At 35.8% G+C, this 21,584-nt stretch overlaps 1 protein-coding gene across 3 annotated transcripts in view; it reads left to right on the top strand.

The window, feature by feature from the left end:
- LOC148952103 (exonuclease 3'-5' domain-containing protein 2-like) overlaps positions 1–21,584 on the top strand; it is a 190,928-nt gene that overhangs the window by 140,712 nt on the left and 28,632 nt on the right. For all 3 annotated transcript variants that reach the window (XM_089089545.1, XM_089089543.1, XM_089089544.1), the window contains exons 9-10: positions 15,581–15,756; positions 18,521–18,750. In XM_089089545.1, the coding sequence (XP_088945671.1) occupies positions 15,581–15,756; positions 18,521–18,750 (406 nt within the window). The remainder of the gene's footprint in view (positions 1–15,580; positions 15,757–18,520; positions 18,751–21,584) is intronic.

Raw genomic sequence — 21,584 nt, 5'->3', positions numbered from 1 at the left:
AGAAGAGGAATAATATTTTCTTTTATTTATTATATACATAAAAAAGGGACAATACTTTTAAAAAAAATACTACATTGAAAAAGGCACATTAAACATGAATAAAAAAAAATGTACTTTTTTTTTTAATTTATTCATAATAAAAAAATACAACATTTACATAACCACTAGAAAAAACACTTAAATAAATACACTTTTTTTTTCTTTTTTTTTAAATTTATTTATAAAAAAATACAACATTTATTGGACTAATTTGCACACTTGTGAAATAATATCATACACTTTTACTTACAAATTTTTAAAGTTTGAGGTCCCCCCTCCCCCCGAGGGCGGCCGCTGCGGCGGCCGGGGGGCTGGGAAGCGCCGGGCGCCGGAAGCGGGGGGCCCGCTGCGGCGGGCGCCGGAAGCGGGGGGCCCGCTGCGGCGGGCCCGGGCCGGGGCTGGCAGTAAATGCTGGAAATTCATATGCCTTGCACACACACACATACATTGAAAATTGTTTGTGATAGAGAAAAAAAAAGAATTTAAAAAAAAACATTTAATTACCCAAAAAACCCACCCACCCAATTTATAATTTTTTTTAGTGAATTTAATTTAATTTTTTTAGACAGATTTGTTTTCTGTACTATATAAATTAAAATCGGTCAGAAGTTAAATAAATACCGTGTGGTAGTACCATCACACCAACCTCAAGTACATATACTTTGTTCGATATGGCAGACATGGTGTTTTTCTCAACTCTAACTGTATAGTTTTTAAATTGTAAAGAGCGAATCGCCATGACATTCGACCTTGGCACTAAACTACGTTCCACACAGTTTCTATTCACACTCATGTCGAAATTATTTTTAAAAAGTGTTTAGGTACCCCCTTGCAAACTTGTTTGATATCCTTACGGTGTGTTTCCGCACAGTATACCTTCGGTCCAGGAAACACACCACTGGATATCAGATCACTACCCGTTTCAGATTTTAGCTTTAAAAATTGATTTAGGGCCTGGCGTCTCACAAGCTCTGGGTAAAGGGATTCGTCCCAGTTAGTGTAGTCCATTCGTGAGCTAATGTACTTGCCATTTTCCAAATCATTCAATAGATTTTCAGTTTTGACTTTTAACAGGAGTGAATCAGTGTCCCCGTAGTGCACTTGAACTTGTACCTCACTAGGCCACTGTACCTCGCATACATTATAATAATATGACAACATGAGTTTCTATGATATTACAGTTATTGTACTTCCGCCTGCAATATTATTATTTAATACAATGTGTCTTTTCTTACGATGTAGGAGCACCATATTGGAGTCTTTGATTGTGAATGATGTGAAGTTTGGATCCGCAATGATTGGAGCACAATCTTTGGGGTTGGTTAAAATATCTCATCGACTTTTGTGTCGTACACTCTCGCTCATTTTATCGAAAGCTGAGTTCGAAATGAGTTTATAGACTTCTTTTTCAACCTTCTTTTTCGCTAGTGAACGCTTAGAGACAAAGGTGTTAATAAACGTTTTTATGTAAGGCTTTTGATCACATTGGAGGGCTCTATGAATCTTTGTGACCTTGAAACCATTGAACACCATCCATTTCAATAGCACGTGATGAACAACGATATTCTGTTTCGGGTTGAGATCAGCAATTAGTTTTTGTTTTGAAGGTACCCAGTGCATACTCCCGTTCTCTACTAAAGATAAATTGTAGGGGCTCTGAGATTCCCGAGCCACCGGTCTATTTATGCACAAAAAAACAAATTCTTTTAGCGAGTCATGGATTTCCATGGGTATTTCATCATCAATTTAAAAAAGCCATCCCCGTGTCACATTCTCCTCAAAACTGGCAATGTAGGGGACATTCGAAGCCAAGGGATTGTTAAGCCATTTATAAGTGCCACACGGCAAATAGTAGTGAGACATTGCCGATGGTTAAAGAGATTCCATATCCAAAAAAGCTGCGTCCGACTTTTCATCGGTGTGCTGTCCACTTGGATCAGTTTTCATGATACGATCCCCGTGAAAAACATACCCACCCCACAATGATCACACTACAAACAGAATCTTAACCACAACGGCGATAAGAACTAATTCTTCTTTGCTTATTTTAATTATAAATTACAAAACCAAAAGGGGAGTGGAAAAATAATAACCTAACACAAACCCATATTCACCATAGATTTTATCCGTATTTTTGCACACAATATCCAGAAGAATGTGTACGTCACTGGCCAAGTAAAGTTTACAAAAATCCCATCAATATTTAAATCAGCCCTTTGCCCAAACCCTACTAGCGAATTCGTAGTCGATCGTGGTTCACTCACTCTCAGCAAGAGAATTGGAAAAAGCTTCAATGGGCGGTAGTGACACCTCATCTAGCCTCGAGCCAGAGTTGTAATAATCATATGGATATACACCCTTATACGTTAATAAAACATACATTTCATCATCGGGGAAGCGCTTTTTGAGGAGGGGGAAGCTATCAAAATTGTCACTTTTCTGCACCTCAATCAATTGACTTAAAGATTTGGGGATGAAGCTGAAAGAGTCTAAAAAACGGATTTTATTCAGGCACGTATTACCCTTGTCAACTGTTTTCCACTTGAATTCTTTCAGCAGTAGCTTCTCCGATGATTTGGGTATGATATTATATGAAAAAGAACCATCTATCCATGCGTCATCTACAACTCCTCCCTTGCCAATGCGGGCCAACGCCGGAAGAACAAACTTTAAGTCGTAATTGGAATTGTGTATAAAAACAGGTACGAAATATTGTTGTCTAACGTTTAAATTGCATGACTGGTGTGCTACCCCTCTAAAGGTACTCGCTCCCGATGTAATTTCCTGCCACAAATGATCATGGTCGATCACCTTCCTCCTCCCCCCATTCCCAACACCATCATCAAATTCTTCCTTGCAAACCCAACACATTTTACGATTTTTAATGGCCACTATGTCATCTGGTGATAGGAGCATAGGATAGTTTGTATAACGAAGGCGCGAAATTGCACCGTTTGCTGTTTTGATTAGACTGACCAATGCCGAGCGCATGCAGTCTTCACCTTCACTCAACATCTCAACTACCTCCAACACTTGCATGGTATTATTGGAATCTCGTTGCGCCTGAGCGTAAGAAACTCCTATGGCTTCATATATTTTAACACGATTTGAATTTGACGGATCTCCCAGGTCTGTCAGCTTAGCCTTGCAGTACAAAGTGATCTTGTTGCTCTATAAGAGCGTGTTTTGAAAATTTTTTAAAACGCAAGATCACTCTATCTCCGCTCACCATCTCCAGAGCCTGGTATCCATGACGTTTACAGTGTTTTATGTGATGCTTTAACTTTAAATCAGTCCAAAATCTTGAGAGGCATGTTGGGCAGTAATATCACACACCCCCACGCCCCGTTTTACCCTCACTTAGAACCCTACTAGTATTCGTAATCGGATTGAAATGACCAATTGAATCGGAGTCTGTGGGTGGGGTGTATAGAAGCCACACCCAATGTTCTACTGATTCAATTGAAGGAGCCCGCACTGGAAATAATACACCCTTCTTATGGGAACGCTGACCTTCGTCAAATTCTGGTTCATACTGTAACACCGTGACACCAATCTTTAAATGTGCATTAGCCCGCTCAAAAGTATCTATTCCTTTTAGTGTCACGGGATATTGACCATTTAAACAATTAAAATTTACTTTGGGATCTTTGAACCCTCCCTACCATTAACTGCCATTTTATCCAACTTTTTCTTAGATGCATCTATTCGAAGTGGTCTGTATGCTGCAATTAAAAATGCATACTTGAAACACTGCAGCCTCGTATCGAAACAGATTCGTTGTATCCCCCTACACCTCTCTAAATCTGAATGATATTTTAAAACTATAGCCCTCTCCCCATGCCCACCTCTTACAATAAAATCCTTTTTAAACCTACAAATGTTAACATTTAAACTTTCAATAAATAAAACCACAGATCCACTACCCCCCTCGTTATAATTTTACCACTTACTTTGAATACTATTATCCCAATTTATAAAAAACTCCCCATAATTTTATAAATGAGGGTGTATTGCCAACATCTCTGTGTGCAAGTATTTCGAATACATCTCACCCGCACTTTCATTTAAAAAAAATATTTTTAGTTCTATTGATGCTTTAAACTGACCCCCACTCCCCACACCCCCATTTGTTGTTCAAGAATGGCTCGAATCTTATCAGTATATGAATGTGTAATGGCCAGGGGATCTGTTATTATATCCCCCGACACTAAAGAGTTGAAGGGGTCACCGAATTTCGCGCTGTAGACCAATGTGTGATGAAAGGCAGAGTTGTTCAGAAAAAAATCCGGAAGAGGGGATACTGTTGCTGTTGTATTACTACTACTATCTATAACATTAAGTGGAATGGTGGCGGGTGACAGGGAATTGTCAATAACACCACCACTCCCAGTCTGTTCAATCACATTGGGTGGATGTGGCATGAGGTAGTCCTCTAGTACATATTCCAAGGTGTTTGGGGACAATTTCTCGAGCCAGCCTGTATTCTCCTGTGATGGACTTTCCTTATGAGGACCCAGTTTAGGTGCACTAGTAGCATTACCTAAATGCTCAAGCATAAAACTATCTGTCCTCTCCGGATCCTCAAGCATGTCAATATCACAGCTTAAGTCATCTAGGCTAGCCATTTCCCCAAAAACATCATTAAGGAACCCCCTATGCCACTCCATATTCTCTAGAACTAGTGTAGCTTCATCACTAAACTCCGCTGGTGGTGACAAAATTGGTCCTGTAAATACACCTGGTTCATCACTCAATGGTGTCGGTGGTGGTGCTATATCATTAATCTATAGAAAAAAAAAGTTTTATTTTTTATGTAAAATAACCTTTATTTTTATAAAGTTAATAAACTATGTCAATTTCTCATAGTCATTGTCCCACCACCTGAACAATTAAAAGAAGAAGAAAAAAAAAGTTACATTGCCATATGTCTTTCATTACGACAACTGAACATGGTAAAAAAAAATATATATTGTTTTAGTCATGAAAATGTAGTCTTATTCATAGAAGGTTAAGTTAGAACAAGAGAATGATAAAAAAAAAACTAATTGTTTTGTCCAAAAAAATTTTAGAATAAAAATGCAAAATATGGGTATAATTGCAATGCTTGACCCTCTTCAATATAACTCTCAATGAGATTCGACCCTTGTTCAACATACGCGGTATGCTGTATGAACACTTGCTCCTCAGCTTCGGTTAATGGACACGAATCCCATACGTCAGTGGTTGGTGGTGTAACTCTCTCAACAATCCGAATTTTCCTCTGTCTTTTTACAACGGATTTGTTTGAACCTGTGAACATAGTTGACCTAGGCTAAATAAATGGTTGTAAGAGAGAGAAGAACTTTTTTTCTCAATCCATATCAACAGTTAAAGTGCAATTAAAATGCTGGATGGTCCTTTTTAGAGCCCCCCCCCTCTGTGAGGACCCATGGGAGCCGTGGGCTTCCTTCGAGGTGAGAGGATCGATGCCCTTTCGACTTGGGATATCGGACTTCAAAACACTGTTCAAATAGAACAGCCTCAAACTCTTTCTCGAAAACACCTTTTAAAATGTCCCTAAGTGTTTCAATGAAATGAGTTCGCCCCAAATAATATTTCTTGACAACACTGTAAAGACATAATTGGAGATTATTAAAAACCTTCTTCCTATTTGTTAATATATCTTATCGGAAATACACATCCTCTCACAAGAATCCCCCTTAAAATTCAAATTATATCTATCGACCGGAATATAATTCAGATGTAACGATGGGAGATTTTGATAAGCGGTGGATGTGCGTAAAAGCTTACTGCAAAACATTCTCCAGCTTAAGAATAGTTGTCATATGTGAACTAGTTATTTGCATGGCTTTATGTAGGTAGTTCTTTTAAGGTAATATTTGATTATTGTATTAGAAAAACGTCTGGGTTAGAAGAGAAATTACAAGATAAGGTGTTTTAAAAATGTATGTTAAGCTATTTCAGTGTTATAAGTATTCCATTATATACTACTCATTTGAATAAGGAAACAAAATGTAAGATGAATATTATAGAATAGCTTAGAAACAAATTTAAGTTTTACTCATCAAAAGCAAGGTACCTGAGAAAATTTACCTTATTTTTGAAGATAGAGAAAGAAAAAATTATGTACATACTTACAAATTCTGACTGGGCTTCTATATCTGAACTCCTTGGCAAAACATGAAGGGGGTCAAGCTCACGATCTTGAGTATGCTGAGCTGAGGCATTATGAAAAGCAGTCCATTATCTTTACAACTCCCTTCCAGCTTGCTTGGAGTTAACACTACTGTCAGAAGGCCCTGGTACTATAAGTTGGGTGGTCGTTGGTTGGTCCAGATCGTGTGTAATTATACCGACATATTTGATAATTGATGGTCTTGCGGCTTGCATTAATGTAGCTTCGCTCCGTCTCGGTTTATTGTAAAAAGGGTGTCTTTTGAACTTGTCCTATACCTTTAAAAAAAAAGGAAAAATTTAGCATGAAAAAAACAACCCCTATTTCCAATTTGCCTTATAAATGCTTAAGGTGTTAAATTCTGCCCTCCTCCTCCTCCTCTTTTTTATTGGTCATTAAGTTGCTCCTATTATTAATTTCATAATGCTAAATAAAAACGAACAGAAATTATAATGTATGTGAGGGGGTTCTCCCCCAAGTCAATACCTCGCTCTTTACGCTACAATTTTTTTTAGTGCTTTCAAAAGAGGTATCTATTCTAATTAAAAACAGCCTGGGTCATTCAGGGGGGGTTGCTAATCAAATTTTTTTTTTTAGACTTTTAATGTAAAGTGCGCAGCTTTGAATAAGGGTGGAACCCTCCCCCTAATATACTTAATAAAATATAGGTAATAGAAAAAAAAAACAATAAAAAAAACAAGCGACACGGCTCAATAGTAATCCAAACTTTTAAAAACGGAATTTTGATGTTAATAAATGTATCAAAAGAATGTGTTTATAATGCTGATTCTAAATATATATAAATTTTATTAAGTTTAGTATAACTCATCAAAGGCTACGAGCCTGAGAAACATTTACCCAATTTTTTTTTTTTTTTAAAGAGGGGGGAAACACCCCCTACAAGTGAATGAATTCTAATGAAAATCACACCGTCAGATTCAGCATATCAGAAAACTCTATTACATAGCTTTCAAGCCCATATCTGCAAAAATCTGCAACTCTGTATTTTTTGCCAGAATAAAAATACACGAATATAGAAGTTAGTTACGTAAGTTAATTTGTAAAGAGATCCATTTAGCAAAAGAAAAGTAAAATTTTTATGAAAATAAAAGCTGCATTAACTAAAAAACGATCAGAAATTAAATAAAAAAAAACAAGTTTTTAAAACTGAAAGTAAGGAGCGACATTAAAACTTAAAACGAACATAATTATTCCCTATATGAAAGGAACTGTCCCCTCTTCAACGCCTCGCTCTTTACGCTAAAGTTTGACTTTGTCTCACAACTTTATTTTTTTAAAAACAATAAAAAACTTTAGCGTAAAGAGCGAATCTTTATGATTTTAAATATATCAGTTTCATCAAGTTTAGCTATACCGCTCAAAAGTTACGCGCCTGAGAAAAATTTGCCTTGTTTTAGAAAAAGGGGGAAAACATCCTCTAAAACTCATAGAACTTTAATGAAAATCACATCATCAGAGAACCATACTATAGAATTTAAAAGCTCCTATCTTGAGGCTCATTCGAACGGAAATTGAAAGTTCTAATGTCATTTTTAAGTAACCAAAAAAAAATGGAGGGCAACTAGGCCCCCTTCCACGCTAATTTTTTCCCAAAGTCATCTACCGCGAAATCGGACTTAGACAAACCCCGTTTATAGTCAGAGCCTGTGAAATTTAACCCCCCCCCCAAAACTCTCACACTCTTTGTAACACGCAAGCTTTTCATTCAAAGCAGAAAAATACATCATGTTAGGAAAAAGCTTGTTTCCGAATGATAAAAAACTGTTTTTCAAAACAATTAAAACTTGTAAACATACCTATGAAGGAGAGATTTTATTTACATAATAGAAAAAAGCGTGCTTTGACGTTTCTATCGAATATAGTCGTCTTATTCTTAAGATTTTGTATTGTTGGAGGGGAGGGGCTAAGTCCCTCTGAAATTTGAATTTACTAGTAAAACTTTTTCTTTAATTTTTTTTTTTGGGGGGGGGGAAATAAAAGAATGAAAATTGTACTCACATTGAAAATTGACAAATCCATTGTTTTCAAAATTTAAAAATATATGGTGTACTATAAAAAATGTCTTAAAAAATAATGAAAATTGGGATGAAGTGTACGGACATTATATCGGTTTTTTTAATCGAGTACACTATAGCTTGGCAAGTTTTTTAAAAAACCAACTAATCAAGTTATTATATGCAGTAACCACCAAGCTTTCCTTAATCGACTGACACAAAAAAAATGAATGACATTATAGAAAATCCGTCTGCCAACCCATGTAGAGTTCATAGTAATAGGCAAATGGCCCTGATAACCCAATTACTTGAAAATACACACACACATATCAACGTGTAATTCAATGTGGATTTTAATGTGGATTTTAAACGAATAGGACCCTTACTACTCATGTGGAACCGGCTGAAGTAGAGGTCACCATCTTGCGGTATCCAGAAATAGTTAATAGCTAATATTAGGAAGGATAACTACGTACCAGGTAGTTATGACGTTGATAGACTTTAGAATAAATATTTATGAAAATTAATGGAGATTTAGAGGTGAAGAAAAATTTATTTACTAAGGAGTTAGCGATAAATTTAAAATGGTTGAAAAATAATAAGGCTGCGAGTACTGACAGTGTTATAAATGAATTTCGAAATATGATTGCTACGATATAGAATCTGGATAAACTTTTTCAAATTTTCTTCTTTATCTTCCACCTCGGACAAGGAAAATTAGTCCGATATAATTTCAAGCTTAGAGATACGGCAAAGAAAACTCAGTGTATGCGTCTTGTGCAAATTTATCCCCTTGCTGCAGCCTTATCTGATTTTTTTGGTAAATACATATTTTTCTTATATGTTCTGTTTCTTTTCACTCCACCATTATATTCAGTTCTGCTATAATTAAGATAATTGATTAGTATAAGTATTGCTATTGCACTTATAGGTTCTGTCGACAAAGTGTAAAGTAAGGAATAGTGTGGTTTTCGTAGGGGAGTATGATGTGTTGACCATATTTTCAAGTTTAGTTAATAATTGAGAAATACCTCAATCATCAGAGCCTTTTAGTCCTGGGTTTTTATAGATTATGAACAGACATTGGATTCAGTGATGGATAGTTTTAGTGAAGGTCCTCTCTTTGTGACAGGTATTTTATTCTAAGATGGGAAGTCCTTAGTGAAAAATCCTATCTTTGTATCTTATTCCCAATTGGCACGTTAAAATGATTAGTGCTGCATATGAGAGCAATATTGCTGCTGTCAAGGTAGGAATTGTGGTTTGTAGTTGATTCGGTGTGGATTCAGGAGTAACTTAGATTGTGTTTTTTTCTTAATATTTTTAGGTTCAAAGGTTTTTGCCGTGTCTAAGTTCAACAACTCTCTATATTTCTATTTGCCTAATGCTAATAACGATTTTTTTTTTTTTTTTTTTTTTTTTTTTTTTTTTTTAGTCTTTTAATGCCGCAGCCTAACGGTCGCATTTTGACACTCAATTATGTCAATCGCTTATTATTAGGAAGATATAACTATTACTTATATAACTATTACTTTAAAATACTTTAATAATAATAATAATAATAATTTATTTTTAACCCACATCATATAAAAAAAATGATAATTGAGGAGTATAAAGAAAAAGTAGATAATACACTACATACATGAGTACATATAACTTAAAAACTTCACAAGAGCAGAATAACTAAAGAAAAGAAAAACGTTAAAGATAAAAAAAAAAAAAAAAAATTTATGACAAAAGACAGACCAAGGATAAAAAAAGCAGACCAGGACTTAATTAAGCATCAATTAATAATTTAGACATTCATATTTTGAATCTTTTAATATAACCTGTTAACGGATGTAATGAATTTAAATTACTGGTGCGAAAAAAAAAATTACAAAACAAACAACTTCAACAACAGTTCAAACAACAACAACAAAAAAAGAAAAAAAAAGAAGAACGAAAACTACAGCAAACGAGTAAGGCCACTGTGGGCTGGCAGATATTTTCTCATAGACAAGTGCAATTTGCTAGTATGTTCTATAAGCCTTGACCTAACATCCAGGAGACCGTAGACAGACATGAGAGTCTAATGCCTATATCATGAAAGAAGATAGAATAGACATTGTAAAAGCTGGAAATAATATGAATGAACTGATGTGATGTTTTTTTCGTGAAAATAGGGCAAATTCCAGACAAAAACAAAACCGAATGATCTGTAAAAACTGAATATAATTTAGCAAGAGACTTTCTTTTGTATCTACCTCGATTTGCAACAATTTTAGAATAAGTTAACTGAATTTTCTTCTTGCAATCAGCGACGGCGAGCTTTTGGAAAGATTTTAGTGTTTTACTAACATTGATACCCAGCCACCGGAAAGAAGGAACCGAAGGGACAGAAAAAGATCCGCAAACTAGAGGGGTCATATTATTACTATTAAATAAGAGATATTCACCCTTTGAAAGATTAAGAGAAAGTCCAATGGTATGAAGTTTAGATGCTATTGTTGAGACAGACAAGGAAATCCCCTTTTTAGTCCTACTGATCAAAAGGATATCATCTGCATAAGCAAGATAAGAGATGTTAACGGAATTAAGAATGCAAGTGGGTGGGATAGAAGAAAGAACAGATGATATACAAAATTTAAAAATAGAAGGAGAAATGACTGCACCCTGTCAAACCCCACGCTGCACTGGAATTTTGCTTTTGGAAACACTCATGCCCACTTTGATCTGCAAAGAAGAATTAGAATACGAATATCTAAGAAGAAAAATTACCAAAATGTTAATACCGTGACTAAAAAGGGAAAAAATAGCTTGGGAATGGGTAACGTTGTTAAAGGCCTTGGAGAGATCCAAGACGCATAAATGTAACTCGAATCCATTTTTATTTGCCTCAGTAAGAACATTCGCCAAAACTCGATGTGCTTGCTGGCAACCTATCCCAGCTGTAAACCCGATCTGGTTTTCACCGAAGTATGCGGAAGAGTTAACTGAAGGGAGGAGAAATACACGAAAATTTTACTTATATTGCAAGAAACCGTAATAGGCCTGTAAGATGCACACTCAATCGGAAATTTTCCCTTTTTCAAAATAGAGGTAACTCTTCCGTACAAAAAACTTTCAGGCATAAACGACGTGTATAAACACACTTGGAAAAGAAGTTGTAGATGTTGGGCAAGAGCTGGACAATCAACGTTTAGGTGTTTGGCACTTATGCCATCACAATCAGTAGAACTTGACTTGAGCTTCTTTATAGCTAGTACCACCGAAGATAAATGAACTGGGAGGATCTGGTTCTGGCGGATTGAGGTAGGAAGTGCAGAATTAAGAAGCTTCATAAATTTAGCATGAACGAGATGGTTTACGGTGCTAAAAATCTGATCGTAATATTTGCACCAAGTAGCAGGGCTAATTGGGGTACTCGTTGAAAATCATCATTTTTATCTGAATTTAAAACATCTTAGCAATCTAATTAACGTGTTGAAAATTTACAAATCTTAGATTTTATAGACTGTAAGAATATTTTATACTCTTATTTAGCTTTATATCTAGTCTCATTTGCCTTGCTGTTGGGTGGTCATCCAAAGGAAACCCATTTACGCAGCCAAAATTTGGCTTTATTTCTCCCTATTTTTAGAACTGTGTTTCACGACCATTAAGGCTCCAGCGTATTAAATTTTATATGTTTCTTGGAAACCGCTGCTCTTTCGGTTTCCTTCATACATAATATAATATCAAAATAATAATTCTTAAAAAAATTCTTTTCATTTACAAATTTCTATCCAACCTGAAGTAGCTGAAAAGGAACTTTTATCGTAGACAAAAGAGCTGTAAGAGTAGAAATGTAGTGCGCCCAATTAGCCTTATTCCAATTTCACCTGGTAAACCATCTACGATTTACGCATGAAATATCTGGTGACAGAGAAATATCAAACGAAAAGGAAATTTGTAGGTGGTCTATATCACTTTCTGTTTCGTGAACAGAAAAATTGAAAACGTTAAATTTGAAGAATAAAGAACGTGGTCTATATTAGTATGGCTCCCAGAATGATGTATATATGAAAATAAACGATTCTTATTCAGCACCTTAAATTCGGACAAAGACTGAAACACCCTATCTGATTGGATGTTTGAATTCAATAAATCAGCATTAAAATCTCTAGCGACAACAAATTGGTAACCAAAAAATGATGCAGAATCTGCAACTTTTTTCAAAACACTACAAGTCTTGGCAAACTTATTCAGTGTCTGAACAGAATTACGATCCCAAGGAAAATATACATTAATGCATGCTAGATCGGCGATTCGCACGGCCAAGATGTTTTCTTCACTGTGGAACAACAGCACTGCCGTCGCGGATGAAAAAGGACTACGTTTCAAAATACAGGTAAGAGCTACACAAGCTCTACCACATTTATACAGTGCAGTATTCACAAACGCAACGTGATTCCCTCTCCGTTTCAGCAGATTGGTATTAGCTATGATAAAAGATGCTCTTGAAGACAGACGATATCGTGTTTGTACAAAAGTTCGTTAATGATGTACTCTATCCTATGCGTTCTGTTTATATTGTACGAATTAACCGAGAACTTTTGCAGCATCATTTTTTCACACCGGTCACAATACGAGATTTAAGCACTGGAAACAGTACACTATACGGAGTGTGTGACCCGCCGCAGTTCGCACAATAAGGGATGTTAGTACAGGGTGTATCTTTCGAAGAAGAATGATTGCCAGCACAGCGCACACATTTTCCACCTGACTGTTGCATTTTTTTAGAACTTGATCAGGAGACCTGCACTTAAAGCAGCAACGCGGTACACTTATAAAGTCATAAACGCTGAAAATTTCGTATCCGAATTTTACACCATTTTTATCGCGTCACTTTTACCAAACTAGCCTGAAAAAACCAGCTTGATAGCTTAAGACAACACAACTAAATTATGTCCTTCTCTCCTGAGTGAATTTTGAATTTACTCGAACTAAATGATTGTAAGTAATTTTTTTTTATTCCATGTAGATACTTATTCAAAATCTTTATGCCAAGGTCTAAAACAACAGACTTCACAGAAATCAGAGGCTACAGATTCCTCAATATTCAAAAAAGTTTTTCCCAACAGCCTAACACTAGCAATCAAATCATGGCCACTTAGTTGGTCGATAAAGTCCTTACGGCTTGTTGCATTACTAATAGACGGTGGCAATTTAGAGACAATAACAGTAGAGTGGCTATTGGCGAGTTTTGAAGGACTGGCTCTAGACTGTGGAAGTGCCAGGAAATGGTTGAAATATTCCTCAATCTGGTTGGAAATTCTCTTTAACTGGACATGCAGGTCATTCACTCTCGAAAAAAGAGTATAATAAGGTGCGGCTAGTTTCAATGGCATTTCATTGGGGCTTCGAATAACAAATACTAGGATGTCTAAATCATCTGTATTGCTATTCTTAATAAAATCCAGAATACCAATTAGATGGCTCAGTGACGCCTTTGATCCAGTCCGCTTCTCAAATAAACCTTCTGGATATAGCTTGGACCCAAGCCATTTCTTTGCCTTCACGATATCGTTAACGTCAAAAAACTCTTAATCATCTCATCATCAATTCCATTTAGAGACAACAATAGTAGAGTGGCTATCGGCTGGTTTCAAGGGACTGGCTCCAGACTGTGGTAGTGGCGGGAAATGGTTGGAATATGCCTCGAACTGGTTGGAAAATTTATTTAACTGGACATGCAGCTCATTCACTCTAAAAAAAAGAGCAGAATAAGCTGTGATACCATTGGGATACCATTCTTTTGGATTGGGAAGACCCTATTCTAACCGCCGTTCATCATTTAACCCCCTTGGGAGAGTTTTCGAGCAGAAATACACATATTTCATCATGTAGATATTTAATTCTTCTCTGAAACGTCACTTTTTCCAAAATTGTCTAATCAATTTAGAGATGGATTTTTTTTTTCTTCAGCATAGTTGAACCACCCCTTTTATGACATATACTGTGACGACTACTACTACTACAACTATGACTTCTACTACTATCCTCAGTTAATGGACCACCAAGCTGTATGAGGTCATCAATTGTGACATTAGAAACATGTCGAAGTGTAAGTCCTCCGTCATGTTTGTCCAATGTCCTATCTTTCAACGTCCCAAGATCTAAAAATATATGTTTTCTGTGGTAGTGTGGTAGTAGTAGTATTGGTATCAGTAGTAGTGGTGGTAATCGTTATAATAGTGGTAGCAAGCAAATATTGCCTTTTTGATACCATTGGGAATTCCCAATCCAAATATCGATGGCACTTCAATGGGGCTTCGAATAACAAATACTGGGATTTCGAAATCGTTTGTATTACCATTCTTGATAAAGTCCAGAATATCACCTAGATGGCTCAGTGACCCTTTCGATCCAGTTCGCTTCTGAAATAAAGCTTCTGGATATAGCTTGGACCCAAGCCATTTCTTTGCCTTCACAATATCATCAACGTCAAAAAACTCTTAATCATCTCATCATCAATTCCTTTCTCAACGTTTTGCTGAACGAAATTCAGCACCGGACAATAATGCAATTTTTTTCATCTTCTCCGGACATGATAAACAGGTATAGCGCGCTCACAACACGTCTTGCTCGTTCAAATGGTAGATGAATATTGAACTAATTAGGGGGAAATCATAGGTGAAAAAATAAATAATGCACTCGGAGTGCTGCGGTTAGAATAGGGTGTACCAAATCCAAAGGAATAGTAAACGTTTTGGAAATAAAGTAAAACCACCCTTAACCGCTTTAATTCATTGAATATTTTTCTGGTGGTTTCCTTGCGAGAGAAGTAAGGGAAGCGTTGAAGGCTGTCTATCTTGTCCCCGCAATTTAAGGGGCAAGCCCAGCGGGTACCACGGTTCTTGCTAACAACTCTCCACCCCTCTTCTGCTTACTTTTCTTTCTCCACCTCAATCGTAGGGTAATTGCCTCTAAATATCGGATCTCCTATTTATTTATTTATATTATATTCGCACTGCTTGATGGCTATTCTCCAGTATTATCAATGAAATAATTAGAGTCCAAACTACTTTTACAAAATGTAAATAAATGTGAAGAAACTAGGTCAGTAGATTATAAAATTTTTAATCCGTATAAAAATGTTTTGAAAAAATGGTCACGCAATTAACACCGGTCACTGAATTAATTTAACGTCCTACCGAGTTTCAAGTTCATAAAATCCAGAAAAATGTGTTATCACTTTCAAGACTAAATCAAGACTGTTATTTATTTTTCCATGCCTACAATTTCACTGGTTTCTTTTACTTTGTTGATATTTTCTAGATTGTGGCCTTTTATATCTTTGTTACCTGTTAAACCTTTATTATAGGTAATCGAAGATTATTCGTTGAAGAAAGTTTTATCAGCAGCAAGAGCCATCAAATCCGCTAAAGATAAAATTCCATTAGACAGACTTGCAGAACTTGAAGCCACAATTACTAAGCATTATGGTGTCATTTTTTTAACTGATGATGTTCTCGAAAAAGCTCTAGGGATAGGAACACGGTAAGCTCGTTCCTCGTTCTTTTGCAAAACTTCTATTTTCACTTTCTTTTTTTTTAGCTAAACTTTATTTTCTAATAATATTGCTAACAGTTTGGAATTTCCAAGGATTGTCTTTTACTTTTTGTTTTTATTTCGTTTCGACGGTTTTTAAGGAAATCTTTTCTCCTCTTAATTACACGTTTTCATGGGTTCCATTTTCTCCCCTTTTGCTAAGTGTCAGCAAAATAACCTGATCGTCTGATCTGTTCATAGGGAAATAAAGAATTGTGAAGGTATTTGTAAGAACTTTCTTCAGGTAAATAAATGATTTGATGATAAAATAATTACTTGGGGTATCTTTTGGGAATATAAGTTATTAGGATGTATACATTCAAACAAAACACTATGTTCTTTCCTTAGTCATTAAATAAGAAAAAGTTTTTTCGACTGAAAGTAAGGAGTAACAATAAAAATTAAAACGAACAGAAATTATTACGTATATGAGGGGTGTCGCCCTCTCCTCAATACCTCGCTCTTTACGCTAATGTTTGATTTTTTGTTCCAATTATTTAAGAATGATTCCTGAAACAAAAGGGCCTTGTAATTAAAATAATAAGGTCGTTTAAAACTTATAAAAAAAATCTTATCGTTAAGAGCGAGGTATTGAGGAGGGGAAACCCCCTCATATACGTAAAAATTTCTGTTGGTTTTAAGTTTTAATGTAGCGCCTTACTTTCAATTGAAAAAACTTTTTTTTTTAATTTCTGATCGTATTTTAAATAATGCTGGAAAATTCGGCTCCCCCTCTATGGGAAATTTTATTCCCCCACTAAAAATTCCCCCATGGTAAGATCATTCCATTTAGGCCCCCCCCCCCCCTCCACCAGAAAAATTCCCCTGACAATGTCTGTATACTTCCCAATAACCAATATTATATGTAAACAATGGGCTAAGTTCATAGCTTGCAGCCCTTCACCCGGAGACTTTAGGAGGGGGAGGGTCAACTCATCCTCAAAAACATAGTTATTAGATTTTTCGACTATGCTGAAAAAAATGGATATCTCAAAATTTTGATCGGGCAACATTGGGGAAAAATGAGCGTGGAAAAATATTGGAACTGCCCTTCAATAGTTTTGGTCATTTAAAAAGGGTATTAGAAATTTTGATTTCCAATCAAATAAGCCCTCTCCCGATCTTCTATGATCGCTGGTTCGTTACGATCAACCCAGGGGAAAACAAACAAATAAACACGCATCCGTGATTTTTCTTCCGGTAAAAAATGTAAAATTCCACATTTTTGTACATAGGTGCTTGAAACCACTACAATAGATTCCTCTGGTGTGCTGAATCTGGATTTGTCATTTTCATTAAACTCATTTGATGCTTTGGGGGTGTTTCCTTCCTTTTTTAAAAAATCGGGTAAATTTTCTCAGGCTCGTAACTTTTGATACGTAATATTAAATTTGATGAATTTTACATATTTTGATCAAGCATCAAAATTCGATTGTTTTGGTGTATATATTGTTATCAAGACCATGTTTCTTAGAGTTTCGGTTACTATTGAGCCGCATCGCTCCTTACATACAGTTCGTTCCCACGAACTGTTTGATCCAGAAGCTGCCTTATAAAGAATTACCTAACTATGTTATTCTTTGTGGTTCCTTCCTTACTTTTGTGTTGATTTCTTCCTTCTTTTTATTCTCTTTTGAATACTTTATCTTTCGTTACTAAAAATCGTTATTATTACTGGTAAAACATGGGTATTTGTGAAAGGGGAGCCCTTTTGAATAGGATTACCTCAAAAGGGAGCTTGTGATTACGATTTTCGAGCCAATCGGCCAATGAGAACTACCAACCTGAAAAGACCAATTTGTCACTACAAAATAGGCTCTTGCCAGAAAACAATCGACTGTCCTGTAGAGCCTGTTGCGATCAATACATTGTAACTATTATTTGCTTTTCCCTAAACTCTGCCCTTAGTTTTGTCAACTATGGGACAAAGTTCGCTCTACTTGGCTGGTAGGACTGTGACATAAAGTACGTGTCATAGTTACTGAAAAAGTTTGTGACGCCCACTTTGGGAACAACTGTTCCAAATCTTTTCTTGCTTTTTTTTTCTTTTTGCTTAGAAAATTGTGTACGCATTAAAAATATTTTACAGTACGATCAATTTCAAATATACAACAGTTTATCTGCCAAAAGTCTGAAAAATAGAGTAAAATCGGTAGCAAATTATGATAAAGAATAAAAAAAAATGCCCTAACAACTCTCATTTAGACAGAGGATGAGAAGTAACAATCATCCAGGCCGTTGATTGTAGTTTATAAAGATGTGTCTAGAAGTACATAGATTGACTTGTTATCGTATAAACTATTTTGTTTGAAAGTTAAACAATAGAAATGTATAAATTTACTTTTCCGCCCTGAAACAGTATACCAGATAATTTTGCGACACTGAATTTTTTTTATCTAAGCGATGTTGAATCTGCCCAAATCTTTTAAGCACAGTTTAAAAACCTTGGTTCAACCTTGGAGACTGTTTCCAACAATAGTAGTTACCCAATAGACCACGTTGTCTTCCATTACAACCTTAACTACCCAAGAGAAAGAGAACGCAATCCCAAATAAAATTTTCATTATGTGCTATAGAATCTAGGCTTTATGGAAGACTCAAGACATAGATTTTAGTTAAAAGATGGATAGGTATTTTTGTAAGGGCCTTCTAGCTTAAAGTGTTTGATTGGGACTACTAAGAAAGACTTTAAACTTCAATCTTGTAATTCCAGATCGGTTAATGAAGTGTATCAACCCCATGGCCTTAAAGTTGTAAGCTGTTATGCCCAGAAAGTTGGTTTAGTAAATCTTGAAAGAACCTGGAGAAAAAATTTTATTGATTCAATGAAACCAAAGTTTCTACCGCCACTGTGGTCATTAGACCACAATAAAGAAAGGATAGAGAATAGGATGGCTCAAAATCGAGTTGATCCTCAAGATTACGTGATAGCTGTTGCTGAGAGTAATAGAGTTTCTGAAATTAATCGTTTTGTAACTGAATGTCTCTAATTTTCTTTATTATTTTCTAGGTAATGACTATTTAGTGACTAAACTGAGAAACAAATTTTCTAGCTTCGATTAACTTTAGTTTCGCTTTTAATGTGACTTTTGACGCTGAATTTGGAAACGGAGTCACAATTTTTCTGTCATTTATAATTTTACATAATATTTTTCAAACGAAAAGGGTATTTAAATTCTTAAAAGAATACTTCAAGAAAGTGTTCCTGATGCAATAATAACTAAAAACTTCTTGCTAACAATTTGCTGTATTTATTTTTTTTTTTTTTTTTTTTTTTTTTTTTTGCTTTTAATACTTTTGCAAAAAAAAAATTATACAAAACAACTTCAGAAAATTATTGGACTAAAAAAAAAAAAAATTAAATTAATTTATTATCTTGGTGACCCCTGGTTTTAAGGAAACAGCTGGGGGTGAAGAATTAATAATGTCTCCAAATTCACGGGAAACTTTGCACTAGAAGTATCTGTTAGTTTTATGTAAAATAACTTTGCTTACGACATAGTGTGGATTCATTGATAGTCTCCAAAATTTCTCGTGTTTTTCGTTTTTTTTACCTGATAATATAGAAGTGACTACCGTAAAAAGTTGGGAGAGAGTTCACTCGATAGCTAATTCACGTCGCTTTAGCTATTCTGAAAGGTCCGAACCTATTGGAAAGCAAACAATTTCAACGCCTGTCAAGAGAAGGCCCAAGGGCCTTACATTATACAAATAGCTCATTTAAAACAGAGACTTGATGCATACATTTTGATAGAAAGACTCTACACTCTTTTGATTTCCACTAGTTTTATATTTAAGGGTTTCTTGAGCAACTAATTACTGGTACAAGCTGAAAACTGCTTTCCTTGGCAAGTGGATGGTGCACAGGATTTGGAATCTTTTGTCCGAAAGGGCGAGGGTTCGATTCCTGATGTTGCAATTTATTTGATTTGGGACGGAGGTCAGTGGCATGACTATAAGCTCAGCCAGAGTCGACCCAGTTCTAAATGGGTACCTGGAGAAATCTGGGGAAAGTACGCAGGAAGGGTGTGCGAAAGCAGAGGATGACTTGCCTCCATGGCTGAAGGGCCCCATTTAGACCCCGGCGTCGCGCCTATGTGGGAAGACCGGCGGCGGTGGGGCCAAAAATATTGCGCCACGCCGCGCCGCCGGTAAGTTGTCGGCGGCGCGCAGCGGGTATGATGGCGGCGCGCCGCCGGTGCGATCAATGTTGACCGCAAACATTAATGTTTTCATCAGTCTTTCTCAAATCACAGCTTAAATTTACAACAGATTCGAGCCTATTCATGAGTTCAAAACTTCACAAGTCGCTGGCTGGAAACTGGTCTTCTTCCTTATTCATCAAGAGAAGTAGAAATCTGGTAGAAACGAAATGGCTGTGACGTTTCAGAACCCTTGCATAATATGAGTAGTTGAAGTATCTATTAGCTATGTATTGTTAACATAAATAATTGTCAAAATTAGTAGTTTTTTTCATCGAGCATTACTGCATACAAAACTTCAAATAACGTGTCACAAAATTCGTCAGTTATCTGGGTAGAAACTTTGAATATAACTTTGAACTCATAAGCTTAATTTTTTCATAATACCCTTTGCCTATATTTGTTTTGTCACCTTTAAAGCGGTTGAAATGGGCGAATTTGATATTGATTGTTTTTTTTTTTTTTGCTGTTTTGGATTACTAAAAAGCCTTCTTGTATTAAAAAATGGTTTTTAATAAAAATTTTTAAAAAATGCATTTTAATTTTTTTTTTTGGCTTGTTTATAGAATATGTTATGTAGGCTAAGGCTGAACTGCTGCTTTTTTATTGCTTTTGGCTGCTCTTTTGGATATTATTCATTTTTTCTTTTGGGGATTCATTCATCTAAAAGGAGTAAATTTATCAAATAGAAAAATACATGATGAAGACTTCACATGAGAACACTTCAATTACAATGCAACAAAAAACCCTTAATGATTTATTCGGAATGAAGAAAAATGAAGTGCCATCTATTTTCTTATGTAAAAAATGAATTGCTCATCCGTTTTAAATGTAATTAAATGAAATTAGCTCCAGGAAGATGTTGGTATTTTCATCCTAGTTCGTCACTTTTAATCCAAGCAAAATGTTAGGACACTTAGTATCAGTTATTGAGTTTAAGCTTTGAATTCCAAATGTTCACAAAAATTACCAAATTTAACACAGCTGCAACAATAAGTCACATGTGGTCAAAATGCTCAAAGACTGCCCCCTTACCCCCATCCTGGCCCAAAGCTTCTGCTATGGTCATTTCTATGGAAATCTCTCAAGAGTTTCTTTTTTAAAATAGCTGTCAAGCGTAGTTATGAGTATTTATCCTTTTTCGCTTTTCTTCAAAGCTTTGAAAAATGTGTTATAATACTCCAAATGTTACATTTGTGCATATTTTTGGTAATCATTTGTGGGGTGATCGATTGTTTTAAACCACTGTAGATACTTAAGAACGTTGCAACATCTAGTACCCTGAGGTTAAAAGACTGTCAAAGACTCCTCCTTGAACCTCCAAAACTGAAAGCTTTTATTATGACCTGGCCTTTTAATATAACTTGGGCACTGGACAAAGGGCGCCATTGCCACTCGAGCGCAGCGTTAGGTGGGGATGTTGGTTTCGCTTTCGTCACACCAATTCGTTTTAGTGTGAATCTGCCTGGTACTTATGAATGAATGTTTTCAAAGTAAACCCGTTTCATCAATAAGAAAAAAAAACGGGTTGGACACATATATCCCTTCTCCTTTGGACGAAAAAACCATGCAAGT

The sequence above is a fragment of the Artemia sp. Qi Xiang Cuo genome, chromosome 5 (assembly GCF_049724085.1).
Source record: "Artemia sp. Qi Xiang Cuo chromosome 5, ASM4972408v1, whole genome shotgun sequence".
Classification (NCBI taxonomy): Eukaryota; Metazoa; Arthropoda; class Branchiopoda; order Anostraca; family Artemiidae; genus Artemia; species Artemia sp. Qi Xiang Cuo.
The sequence above is the reverse complement of the archived record's forward strand: the minus strand, read 5'-3'. Positions and strand labels throughout refer to the sequence as shown.